General features: G+C 47.1%; 1 protein-coding gene across 2 annotated transcripts; it reads left to right on the top strand.

Moving 5' to 3' along the window:
• The first annotated feature begins 9,336 nt into the window (after positions 1–9,336).
• CCR2 (C-C motif chemokine receptor 2) lies at positions 9,337–13,573 on the top strand. 2 transcript variants are annotated; one of them, XM_058678796.1, is made up of 2 exons: positions 9,337–9,513; positions 12,364–13,573. In XM_058678796.1, exon 2 carries the CDS (start codon positions 12,408–12,410, stop codon positions 13,488–13,490), a length of 1,083 nt encoding a protein of 360 aa, XP_058534779.1. In that variant the 5' UTR covers positions 9,337–9,513; positions 12,364–12,407; the 3' UTR covers positions 13,491–13,573. The 2 variants fall into 2 exon arrangements, with proteins under 2 accessions (XP_058534779.1, XP_058534781.1); XM_058678798.1 differs by having other exon boundaries at positions 12,359–13,573.
• The last annotated feature ends 141 nt before the right edge of the window (positions 13,574–13,714 follow it).

Raw genomic sequence — 13,714 nt, 5'->3', positions numbered from 1 at the left:
CTAATTCTGACTTTCAAGTAGAATAAGCCTTTAGACAAAACCAACCAAGCAAACAACCACAAATCTGAGTCTAAAATCTTCACAGCACTGCTAATCAGCAACACACACACACACCACTTGTCCATTCTGAATGGCTCATCTCTGTCCAGCCTTCCTTCTGCTGCCCCCTTTGTTACTTTAAGCCAAGTAGCTCTGACCATGGCCCCTAAATCATCTCTCCAGTTGATTTCTATACTGCTCACTTCTATCACCTTTGCTTTACCAAAGCACAAGTTCAGTGTCTTCATCGCTTGCAAGACAGAGTGAGCATACTCCCATCTTCTGGGTCAGTGTCCAGTGCCCACAGCAGCTAGGGCTGGGACAGGCTAAAGACAGGAATTTAGACATTAAATGCGGCTGGCAGGGACCAAGTCCTTGGAGATCACCTGCTGCCTGCTGCTGGGCTCTGCATTATCAGGAAGGGGGAAGGGGGAGCAGAGCCAGGGCTGGAACCCGGACACCTGGATGAAGCATGTTGGTGTCTTAATCACTAACCAAATACCGTCCCCCAAAGCATCCATTCTTGAAAGCAATTTTGGGGTTAAAAATCTATTCATCCCCCACCTAAGACTCCTGCACTGAGCAGTCCAGATCTTGACTTCTGAGAGTCAACCTCCTGGCTTGATAGTCAATGCAGGCCTTCACCACACCCTCCTCCACGCAGGCACTCTTTCTCCTTGGGTTTCCATCCTGCTCTGCCTGGACTGCCCTTCCCTCGTACATCTGTCTAGCTTGAATCCTGCAAGGCTCATCCCAAACACCCTTATGTCTCCTAAACCCCATCAAGATGCCCCTGTGAGCTTGCCATAGCAGGCACCTGCCCGTGTGACCATCATCAGATATGCCTTGTATTCAAATGTGTCCAGTTTGCCATGTTGTCATCTCCTTCAAGGCTCATGCACACTCATGTTTTAGGCACCTCAGTATTTCATTAACAATGTTCCCAAAATGCTTCAGGCTCTCAGCCAGCACCCAATGACGACTATGCATTTGGCCTCTGGTCCTGTTTGTTTCTACTCTAAGTGACCTGCTAACTTCCTTCCAAAGCAGTGAACCCATTAATCAGCTATTGCCCATTTTCTGCTCTCCATCACCAACTTGCTATCTGTCTCAATGGATTAACCTATTCTGGATATTTTGGTAAGAGTGTGACACGTGAGCTGTGTAGTCTGGGATCTTCTTCCACTTGGTGTCATGTTTTCAATGCCCGTCTACATGAGCCCAGTGCTTCTTCCTATTTCGCGAGTGTGAACTCATCCACTCCCCGCTGCAAATCAGTGTTTGCTAGCCTCTATTTTCTGGCTGGCAAAGAGTGTGGCTATGAATATTCATGATCAATGAATATTCATCCCTTCCATTCCCTGATTTCAATCAATTAGAATACTTATCTAGGACTAGAGTTGTAGAGTCATATGATAATTCTATGCAAAGTTTTTTCTCTAGAGTTGTCTTTTTCCAAATATTTACACCATTTTACTTCCCTGTCAATAATGTGAAAGTTTTGACTTCTGCTCAGTGCTGTTGCCAGCACTTGTTATTTCCCACTTTATAAGCACAGCCGCCCTTGAGGGTAATAGAGCGGTATCTGAGTGTGGCTTTGATTTGCATTGGCTAGTAGTAAAGTACCTTTTTGTGTATTCTTTGGCCACTTGCAGGTCTGTGATAAAATGTCTTGAATGTTTCGCTCAATTTCGCTGGCTTATCTGTTGAGATAGGCATCTTTAAATATATTCTGACTACTAGGCTCTGATCAGATACACAACTTGCAAATATTTCTCACTCTTTTGGTTCTATTTTTTACTTTTTTGACAGTCCTTTGATGCTCAGAAGGTTTTATTTTCAGATAAAGTGCATTTTGTCAATTTTTTCTTTTATTGTTTATGCATTTGGGATCCGAAGTCTTCATAGCAAAAATCCAAGATTTTATTTACCCCTGCTGGGAGTTTCCTAGCTTTTGCTCTTATGTTTAGGACAGGAACCTACTTTGAGTTCATTTTTTTAAAAAAGATTTATTTTTATTGGAAAGGCAGATATACAGAGAGAAGGAGAGACAGAGAGAAAGATCTTCCATCCGATGATTCACTCCCCAACTGACCACAATGGCTGGAGCTGAGCCAATCTGAAGTCAGGGGCCAGGAGCTTCGTCCAGGTCTCCCATGTGGGTGCAGGTTCCCAAGACTTTGGGCCATCCTCGACTGCTTTCCCAGGCCACAAGCAGGGAGCTGGATGGGAAGTGGGGTCGCCGGGATTAGAATCGGCACCCATTTGGGATCCCGGCGTGTTCAAGGCGAGGACTTTAACTACTACGCTATCGCGCCGGGCCCTTGAGCTCATTTTCACAGGCGATGTGAGGCAGTGGCCCAGCTTCACCCTTCCTCAACTGGACGATCGGGAACACGGGCACTGGTCACCAAGAGCTTCTCGTTCCCGCCTTGAAGAGCCCTGGCACCCTCACTGGAAGTCAGTTTACCAGATGTTTGAATTTATTTCTGGACTCAAATTTAACTTCATTGTGCTAATACCACATTGCTTTGATTATTACATATTTGCATTAGGTTTTGAATTCAGAAAGTGTGGATCCACCATCATTGTCCTTTTCCTGGGAAGATGTTTTTCTAAGCGTAATTTCATACGAATTTGAGGATTGGCTTTTCTCGCTCCACCAAAAGAGCCCCTCCAATTTTGGTAGGGAGTACTGGGAGCCACAGATAGCCTTCAATTCATGAATATGAGCTATTTTTTCACTTTAATTTTCTTTGATTTCTTTCAGGCTTGTTCGGTAGTGGATGAATACAAGTCTTTCACTTATTTATTGACATATTTCCTGAAATATTTTGTTATTTTTAGTGTTATTATGGATGGGATTTTTTCCCGCTGATCCCTGTTGGGCTGCCCATAGCTAGTACTCAGAAACTTACTTGAGGTTAATGCTAACGCTCCACCCTCCCAGCGCAGACACCCCATATGGGCACCAGTTTGTGTCCCAGCTGCTCCATTTCCCATCCAGCTCCCTGTTTGTGGCCTGGGAAAGCAGTCGAGGATGGCCCAAGGCCTTGGGATCCTGCATCTGCCTGGAGACCCAGAGGAGGCTCCTGGCTTCGGATTGGTTCAGCTCCAGCCATTGCAACCATTTAGGGAGTGAACCAGCAGATGAAGACTTTCTCTCCTTCACTCTGTAAATCTGCCTTTCCAATGAAAATAAAATTTTTAAAGAAAGTCAGATGATTGGTTTTAGCTGAGTCTACGTGCTGCAGTTTTGCTGGCTTTGTTTGGTAAACCTTGTAGTTTTTTTGTGTATGATTTGGAATTTTCTGTACAGCCAGCTATGTCATCTGTGAACACAGTTTTACTTCCACCGTTCTCATTTGAATTCCTTTTATTTCCTTTCATGGCCTAATTTCTGGCTATCGTTTCCGGTGTGATTCTGAATAGCAGTGGTGAAAATGGGCATCCTCGTCTTGTGCCTGATGTCACAAAGAAATTGTTCAGGCTTTCAGAACAGAGTATCAGCTATAGGATTGGGAGATTTGCTTTGCTTTTAGTTTTGAAAGATTTATTTATTTGAAAGAGTTACACAGAAAGAGATCTTTCATTCATTCGTTCACTCCCCTGATGGCTGTCACAGCCAGTGCAAAGCCAAACAAACTTGGAACCAGGAACTTCTGGGTCTCCCGTGTGGGTTGCATCTTGGGTCATCTGCTGCTGCTTTCCCCAGGCGATTAGCAGGGAGCTGGATCAAAAGTGGAGCAGCCAAGACACAAACTGGATCCCATACAGGATGCTGGAGTCACAAACAACAGCATTACCTGCTGTGTCATGACGCTCAGATTTTTATCAGATTAAGGAAATTCTTTCTCATGCTAAAGAACTTTCTATTTCTACTTTTTGAGCGTTGTACTTGTCAAAATGCTTTTTCTGAGTTAATTATAATGACCCAGAAAAAATGGGATTGTTTTTTAAGAATTCAGGTTATGAATGTAATATATTGCATTGATTTTTTCTTAATGTTGGAGTATATTGGCATTCTTAGAATAAATCCCACTTGATGGTGGTGTACACTCTTTTTACTATGCTGCTAGATTCTGTTTGCTAGTAGTTGAGAGTTTTTGCCTCTGGGTTCGTGAGTGGTATTGGTCTCTGGGGATTTGTGTGCGTGGTGTCTAGCTTTGCTACACCAATGCTGTGTCTTCACAGCATGAGTGAGGACATTATCACCTCTTCTCCTGCTTTGGAAGAGTTTATCATCATCAAGTCTTGCTGTTTTTTCTGTCAATGTTTGGAGAACTCACCAGTGAGGCTGTTATGCCCCTGTATATCTTCATCTCTACTCCGGATTCTTGCCCCACCCCAGAGATAAGCATTCAAAAAAAGAGGTGTGATACAAGACACAAACAGGGCAGGACTCTCTGCAAGGGAGAGAGAACCTGTGTTTACACGGATGTGGGCATCCACAAGGAGAGATGCCAACCAAGAGTGATGCCAACCAGGGCTGCCTATGAAGGGGTGGGGTGGGAAGGCTGAAGCAGGATCCCAAAGCAGGGTCAAGAGGAGCCTTCCCATGGGATGAGCCTCCTCCAGGAGGATGCGGCCTGGATGGAATTTAGCATACATGAGACTTTCTGGAATTTTCATGGTGCCTCCCCAATGGAGTCTTCTTCCTTCCTAGTCCCACATGGGACACAGGTGTTAACATGGGAAGTCAGGAATATTGCACTGACAGGTAAAGGGATGAAGTTACAATGCGGGGCTGGCAAAAACTCCATCTCATAGAACCTTTATCCCCCTACCTTGTTGCTACATATCACGGCCAAGGGGATTTTTGATGACTAAGTCAATCTTTTGTTCTTATGACTATTTTCAGATATTTGTTCTTGAGTCAGATTGCAGAAACTCACGTGTTTCCAAGAATTTGCTTATTCTACCTAGATTACCTAATTTTCTGGCTTTCTAACTGTTCACAATACTCCCTTATAACCTTTATTTCTGTAAACTTGGTAATAATGTCCTCACTTTCCTCCCATTTTAGTAATTTGCAATGTTCTCCCTTTTTTCTTACTGTAGCAAAGGTGTAACCATTGTTCATCTTTGAAAGAATCCATTTTTGTTTCAGCACAAATTGCCTTTTTTTTTTTCCGAAATGGGGATATACAGAGAGGAAGAGACACAGAAAGGAAGATCTTCCGTCCGATGGTTCACTCCCCAAGTGGCTGCAATGGCTAAGGCTGAGCCAATCCAAAGCCAGGCTTTCCCAGGCCACAAGCAGGGAGCTGGATGGGAAGCGGGGCTGCTGGGATTAGAATCGGCACCCATATGGGATCCCAGCGCATTCAAGGCGAGGACTTTAACTGCTATGCTATTACACCGAGACCCACAAATTGTTTCTTAGACACTAATATTTATGCCTGTGTTGCACTGCACATGAGCTCCCCTCCCCCCACTTGTCCTTTCCCTACCAGAAGGGTTTAATATGGTTCCTGCAAAGCCAATGTCATCAGTTGAGCGTGTCCCCTACCAGCCATACTTGGCCAGGTCCCACATCCCTATCTCTGTCACTTGCTACCTGTAGGAGGACATTGTGACCCGAAAAGGTCAGTGAGCACAGGATTACAGTTGGTTGGATAATATTTGGAGGAGAATAACCAAATGGCTAGCTTTTGTATACCTTATTGGATATCATCTGCATATGTATATGAGAACACCTGGTGGAATATACAAGACAAAAGGAGTTCCAAACAAGCATTAATGGTTTTGTTGATGAGCTCAATACTTCCTCCCTTATCCTGTATGGCCCTCAGTGTATAAAGTTTGATGCCACTAATAAACTACGGCTTTTGACCATCAGTCAGGGTCCACGCGTGTTATTATCGGCTCCGTGCACCAAGTCCGTCGCTGCGGGACAGCAACAGCTACCCACCCAGGATGAGGCCAGCTCTGCACACACAGCAGGATCTCCACCGCTGCTAGTCCTGTGTGTTTCCTGTTATGCCACCTGTACCTCCCGAGAGTACAATCTGGGTTTCCTGGTGCTGACTGTAGCATTGTGCCCCTTCCTGGGACACCTCAGAAGCCAGAAATATATGCAAGAACCTCATCTCATTAGTGCCAACTCACCAAGCCTTGGGGCAGGGGAGATGCTTGTGGCGAGGGCAAATCCCAGATGCCAGGCCTCAGAACCAGAGCTAACCTGCACTTGCCATGCCCTGGGACCTTCTCTGAAGTACTCTCTCCTGGCCTCCCCCAATCCAGCCCCACAACAGCCTACCTCCGAGATGTGTCTGTTGAGATCCAAAACTGGTCAGGAGTCATTTAAAAACATATGGACTAAGGAAAACCAGGGCTACCTCCCCTACAAGATTCAAATGCCTTCTCCAATCACTTGCAGGAACTTAATAGCAAATAAATGGATTACGGATCTGACTTCATCATTTCCCCCTTCTCCCGCCACAAAGAAATAATTTGGCCTGCAAGTACAGAACTGTCAGATCTGTTCCTTATATGCTCTAGTTTTTAAGACTCCAATCAAAGGCCAGTGCAATAGCATAACAGGCTAATCCTCTACCTGCTGTCTGGGCAACCCCTATGGGCATTGGTTCTCGTCCCAGCTGCCCCATTTGCCATCCAGCTCCCTGCTAATGCCCTGAGAAAGCAGTGGAAGATGGCCCAAGGCCTTGGACTCCCTGAACTCATGTGGGAGACCTGGAAGGAGTTCCTGGCTGCTGGCTTTGTACCAGCCCAGTTCAGGCTGTTGCAGCCATCTGGGGAGTGAACCTGTGGATGGAAGATCTTTCTGTCTCTTTCTCTATCCAACTCAACCGGTCGAATAAATGTAAAGGCTCCAGTCACCTTCTTGGTGCCCCTCTCATTACCACATTCAGTAATACAGCCTTGTCTGTTCTTGGTTCATCTGGCTTTTGTGGTGAACTTAAAAGAAGACTTGGGGGAGAATTCATGTTTGAGCACTGCTACTTGACACTTCCTTTCTAAGAACGGTTCTGCAGCTGCTGGCCTTTCTGGTGTGACTCTGCTGTTATGTGACTGTCACAGGGGAGAGAAGAGGTAGGAATCACCTGGGGCGGGGGTGTTCACCTTGAGGACACAACCAAAACAGGGAGGTAACATCACTGCCTTTTCTGGAGGTCTTCTATCAGTCCTGACCACGCTGCACCAGAAGCAAAGATATAAAATCCTAGAACTCAAGAATCTATTTTAGTAGGTCACAGGAAGCATGCAAACCATAGAAACCACAATAAACCACGAACCAGTAGGTTGACAAGAGGCAAGAAGTTCTCTGGGATCTGAAAGGTGCCAACTGAACACATCCATTGCCGAGGAACAGGAACGTCACAGGGATGTCACCGCCATCCCTACAGGCCGTTCCTGTTCTCTTGGTCCACCAGTCATGCTCTCTAGCCATTCTTTCCTCTGTATTTTCCTTTGAGGGAGTCTTGCTATCAATGCTATGGCAGAAAACAAAGTTCACTTTCAGCATCAGGGGTCCAAGCCCCCAACTCACCTGCAGACTCTTCTGAAATGTCTCCTAGCCATGGGTGGTCTGGGTCTTCTGGTTTTCAGGGAAGACAAGTTGCTTCTGTTTCATTAGTTTGCAGAATTCAGCCTCGCCTCATTCCCACCCCAAGTCCCCTTTGAGGTGACCACCACTCAGCCTCTTGCGTGCTCCTGCATGGTCAGCAGGCACACCAGAGCTAGGTGGTAGTCTGTGAGCTTTTCCTCAGATCTATTGGAGAGATTATATATGGTACTCACCTTCCAGGCTAAGAATTGCCCCATCATGAACCTAGTGTCAGCAGATTGATAGAGTTCTCAGATTTGTGTAAGAATTCCCCCTTCCCAGTTCTCTCCATGAGCATAAGGAATTGATTCAAAAATGTACTATTGAAAGCTCCCAACTTCCTAACTATCCACATGGACCAAATGAGAAGCAAGAGGAGGGAAAAGATGGAGGTTTTGTGATTGGCCATACTCCATAGATTCCCTTGGGAAGCCATCGTCTCCCATGTCCTTCAACTCAGACTCCCCACTGCTCCCTCTCCCAGGAGGTTCAGCCACAGGAAGCATTGGCTTTGGCAGCAAATCAGAGTGTGGGAGCAGGAGGGCAGGGTGCATCATGTTCTGCTGCCCACCTTCGTTGCCAGACTTCTAGTGGTAGCTCCACCCCTTAACCTCAAACTCTCAGTATTGTCTGAGTGAACGTTCAACCTATACAGAAGAACAAATTTCCTTCAGCCCTTAGGAGTTTTTGGACTTGTTTAAGTAACAGGTTAACAAGAGGGGGAAAAAACAACGAGTTTACTAATAAACACATTCATTAATACTAATGTTCCCTATATGTATGAGATACCTAGGGAACCAGTAGTTCTCAAAGGCGTGGCTTTGAATTCCAGTTTATACAACATTTCCAACAAGAGAGGTGACTAAGACAATGGAAAGGGACTTTGAGTCTAGGGCCAGCACTGTGGAAAGGCCACGAGTTCCTTAATAAGTTTGATTAATAGAGTCCCTCTCTACCTTCTTCAGCGTGACAGGCTTCTACATTTGTTACATTCATTTAAACCTCACAGACCACAGAGATCTAATTATATTTTATGGTCAGAGAAATGGAAGCTTACAAACTTGTCAAGGCCACACAGCCTGAGATCCTAACTCTAAGGTGTGCTGACTTCCAGAAGTTTTCAAGGATCCACTCGGTTGATCTCTATCTGTGCAGAACCGTAAAATGGTCGTTCCAAGCATGATACTTTCTAATGCAAAACTTGCAGTTTCTGGAAACAAACTTTTTCCAGTAAGTGAGGCTTAACGGTAACCTAGATCCTCCCTTCTAGGAGCTATCCTTGACACAAGAGACCATCTGATTGTCTCTTTCTACTACAAGATATTTTCTCAATAGAATGTCTACCCGGATCCCAGGTCTACGGTACCAATGCAAACAGGACACACAGTCTCAGTGACACTCCAATGGAGCTCCTCTTAGCATCACCACCAGCCTCTGCCCCGTGTTATTCTCTGGGACCTGAAAAGCTCTGCTAGGTTCACATCATGCAAATGATCTCTAGCAGGAGGGCAGGGCATGGATAGAGACCCACAAGATACAAAAACCCGGAGTCGTTTGACATTGAGGGCAGATGTATAGATTGCCTGACTCACACTCAAGGTTGCATAAGAGATTTCAAAATAAATCCTACTTGGGGAGACCTCAACAAAGGGTGCAACGTTCCTGGCTGGAAAAGAAGAACTAAATCTTTCTGGTGTGTCTGTGTGTGTGTGTATCTGTGTGTGTGTGTGTGTGTGTGTATGCTTCAAATCTTTACCATTGCTGGCCCTTGTATCTCCGCCTTCTCGTTCTGCAGGAAACTTTATTTCCTACTTCTGCACACCAAGTTTCTACCTCCAGATCTGCCTGGTGCTGTGGCTGAGAAGCCTGACACACCCGTGTCCCCGGGGAGCAGCCATCCACTGGTGAGTGGCGAGTTGTGGTTGCTTTTTTTGTGACTTGGTGGGTTCGTGGGCTTAGGTAAACTCCTCAAGCTGCAAAGGCAGGCTCTGGGCACATGCTGCGGGACAGCTAAGGCTGTGCACTTGTGGAGAATGATCAAGATGAGGAGCGGACAGTGAAGGATGCCATGTGCAGCAGGAGGTATGAGAGACCCTGCTGATAGTGAGGAAGCGCAGGGTGGGGCAGAGACCCCTCCCCTCAGGTCAGGTGGGAGGAGCTGGGTGGACAGCTGAGAAAGGGAGGACAGCACCCTTGTCCACTGTCTTCCCCTTCCCCGGGCACCAAAGGGCTGGCTCACTCTGCCCCCATGAGCATCCAAGGGGGACTATAAACAGGCTGAGCCTTTCTCTGGAGGTTTTGGCCCCTCTAGACTACAGGTGGGACAGGTCAGGCCCTGACCCAAAGTGGCCTCTTGCCTCAATTCAGCAGTCCCTCCCCAGAGACATGAATAGGGCTTCAGCTTCTGAGATGTAGTTTTCTATCAGTGTTGCGTGATGTGTCCTCATACCTGACCTGAAGCGAGGCCAGTGCATCTCGACTGCTGTGCTGGTGGGTCACTGCAGGAGGGAGTTAGCTGCTAGCTAGTTGTAGGGATGAAGTTCATTCATGCGTTGAATGTGTACACAGGGTTTGTGGCGCCTGGAGCCGTGAGAGCACACAGTTGATGCTCACAGTTGTAGTTCTCAGATGACGCAGGTTTTTTTTTTCCAACCCTGATCAGAGCGCTTACTTAGCTCCTATAGGTTTCAAGAATCTGACTCAGTGATGTGAGAACAAGGTCTGTGGAAAGTTTCCATCACTGAACAAACAGAAAGATGAAGGGTAGATGGATGAAAGCAAACTCAATCGCTACCAGAAGTGTTAATTCCTGAGAATCCAGGCCACATAAGATCAAGATGAATCGTTATTTAAAGGAGTCTTGCACACCCATCCTGTAAGCATTTGTCGGTGACTCCTTTATCCAGTAAGAGCTGGTAATCAGTCTTTGACCTTGAGAGTTGCACAAGTGCCTGTGTAGAAAGCACCCAGCATTCTTGGAAGTGTTCTTGGGTAACAGTGACTTGGTAGGGAATGCAGATCGGGCTTCACAGACAGAGAGAACATTTGAACAGGAGGTGGCAAGGGAGAGCAGGAATTCATTGGCTGCAGCAGGTGGAGACGAGCATCTGCAAAACCACGGAGTGTGAAGGAAACAATGAGCTTGAGGGGACAGCGAGCTAAAGTACCAAATTTGGGCTCCAAGAAGCAAAAATCAGGCTGAAAAACAAGTTTAGAAAAGGCAAGGTAGACAGGCAGAGCATAGGCATTGAGGTCCCACCACATATGAAAGTACTTCAAGGAGTTCATGGGGGTTGGGGGAGGGAATTCAAAGATAAGTTAGGGATAGGCGTTTAGCCTGGAAGATAACCTGCAAGTCAGATGCTCATGTTCCATATCAGGGTATCTCAGTTCAAGACCTGGCTTCAACTTCCAATTCCAACTTCCTGCTGATGCAGACCCCAAAAAGTAGCAGTGATAACTCAAGCAGCTGGACTGCTGCCACTTGAGAAAGTTGAAATGAGTTCCTGGCTGCTGGCTTTCACCAAGCCCAGTCCCAGCTTTCACGGTGATTTGTAGAGTAAATCATTAAATCTTTCTCCCTTTTCGCTCACACCCCCTCCTCAAATGGGGCAGAGACCCCTCCCCTCAGGTCAGGTGGGAGGATATGGGTGGACAGCTGAGAAAGGGAGGACAGCACCCTTGTCCACTGTCTTCCCCTTCCCCAGGCACCCAAGGGCTGGCTCATTCTACCCCATGAGCATCCAAGGAGGACTATAAACAGGCTGAGCCTGTTTATAACAGATAATTTGGTGCAGAATATTTTTAAATCCACACTTTTACAGTACATATTTTCCATTACTTGTAAACTCACAGTGAAGCAAATCTTTTAGGAGGTAAAGGAGAAAAAAGCAACTGCTTTTAGGAGGCAAGGGAGAGTTTCACTCTGAGATTGAGGAGTAAAATTGATCAGAGCTTCAGTCAATTAGCACAGAAGGGAGTTAGAAAGTGCAGGTTGGATAACACCACTCAGGAAGAACTTTGGAACAAGCTTTAACAAGCAAAAGAGAAGATAACCAAAAAGTCAGTGTGAAGCCTGGAGACTCACGGGGTGGGCAATGAGCAGAACTGCCAACAAAGCCACCTTCCTAAAACAGTCAGCGGAAGCTACCACCTAGAAGCCAGGAAGAATATTATACATAAGCAGTTAGCAGAAGCATCAAATATGGGCTCCATGCAGATGGAACTGGGAGAAAGCTAAGCCATTTGAACAGAGGACCCTGACAAGGAGACACTTTGAAGGGATAAGAGAGGCAGAATGTAGAGATGGTTAATGGAATGCTTTGGGCTGCAAGGAACAGAAATCTAGGTCACCATGGTCTTAAAACAGGGGTTTGGTTTTTCTCCAATAGCAGTAAGTCAGAAGCTGAGCCGTTCAAGCATGGCATCGGGACTCCTCCTGGCTTCACTCTGGTTCTTGGCATCTTTCATTCGTGATGCTAAGCATGAGTCCCAAGGAGACAGGCTGCAGAGCAGTAGAGGCAAATGTGCTTCTGAATCTTTGGTCAGGAAGACCTTCCTAGGGGAAGTGGCTGCTGTGTAGATGGCAGGTGACTGCTACCAGGAGTGAGAGAGGAGTCATCAACCGGCACACATGTTTTCAAGTGAGGGACTGTGATGGAGGGACCAGGGACTGGGAGGTCACTGAGAGCAAGGTCAGGGAGGGTGGTGTGTGTACCATCTGGTCATCACGTCTTTCTCTGTTTCCAGAACAGGAGACTGGTGGGCCCAGACCCTTTTCCCTGGTTCACCCACAACCATGCTGCCTACGGCGCACTCCCTGCTGATGGACAGCATCCTTAGCAGCCCTGAGGAAGCCACTACCATGTACGACTATGAATACAACCTGCCCTGTCACAAGTTAGACGTGAAAATGTTTGGAGGCCTGATCCTGCCCCCGCTCTACTCGCTGGTGTTCATCCTGGGCTTAGTGGGCAACCTGCTGGTCATCCTCACCCTGGTCAACTGCAAGAAGCTCAAGAGCATGACTGACATCTACCTGCTCAACCTGGCCGTGTCCGACCTGATGTTCCTGTTGACACTCCCTCTGTGGGCTCACTATGCTGCCCACGGGTGGGTTTTTGGAGAGGCCCTGTGCAGGTTATCTATAGGGCTGTACCACCTGGGCTATTTTAGTGGCATCTTCTTTATCATCCTCCTGACCATCGACAGGTACCTGGCCATCGTGCACGCTGTGTTTGCTTTAAAAGCCAGGACAGTCACCTTCGGGGTGGTGACCAGCGGGGTCACCTGGGTGGTGGCTCTGCTGGCCTCTGTACCCGGAATCCTGTTTACCGAATTCCAAGAGGAAAAGTCTCATTATACCTGCGGTTCCAATGTTCCTTTCAGATGGAAGAATTTCCACACAGTCATGAGGACTGTCTTGAGCCTGATCCTGCCCCTGCTTGTCATGGTCATCTGCTACTCAGGGATCCTCAGGACACTGCTTCGTTGTCGCAACGAGAAGAGGCGGCACCGGGCTGTGCGGCTCATCTTCGCCATCATGATCATCTATTTCCTCTTCTGGACTCCCTACAACATCGTCCTCCTCCTGAACAACTTCCAGGAGGCTTTTGGTCTGAACAACTGTGACAGCAGCAGCCAACTGGACCAAGCCATGCAGGTGACAGAGACGCTGGGCATGACGCACTGCTGCATCAACCCAGTGATCTACGCCTTTGTTGGGGAGAAGTTCCGCAGGTACCTCTCGACGTTTTTCCGAAAGCACATAGCCAAACGCCTCTGCAAACAGTGTCCGGTCTTCTATCGGGAGGCAGCGGATCGAATGAGCTCCACATACACCCCCTCCACCGGAGAGCAGGAAGTCTCAGCTGGCCTCTGAGGAGCAGTGGCCTCTGGCTCTTTTTAAAAGCCTCAAGGGCTTTTTGAAGAACAGAGACCCATAGGGGACAAGAGGTTCAGGGTCCTCAGGGCTGTGTGCACCAAGTCAGACTCATGTCACTCCATGTGTGCTTGGGGAACAAACCAGGACAACTGTGGGCAGAGACACAGACCCTCCAGTAAGCCTATCTCAGTCCCAGAAAACACCTGCTCATCTTGTCTGAA

This window comes from Ochotona princeps, chromosome 21 (assembly GCF_030435755.1).
Source record: "Ochotona princeps isolate mOchPri1 chromosome 21, mOchPri1.hap1, whole genome shotgun sequence".
Taxonomy (NCBI): domain Eukaryota; kingdom Metazoa; phylum Chordata; class Mammalia; order Lagomorpha; family Ochotonidae; genus Ochotona; species Ochotona princeps.
The sequence above is the reverse complement of the archived record's forward strand: the minus strand, read 5'-3'. Positions and strand labels throughout refer to the sequence as shown.

What these genes read in the sequence shown, in the direction of transcription:
- CCR2 (XM_058678796.1), top strand. Translation starts at nt 12,408, where the DNA reads ATGCTGCCTACGGCGCACTCCCTGCTGATGGACAGCATCCTTAGCAGC.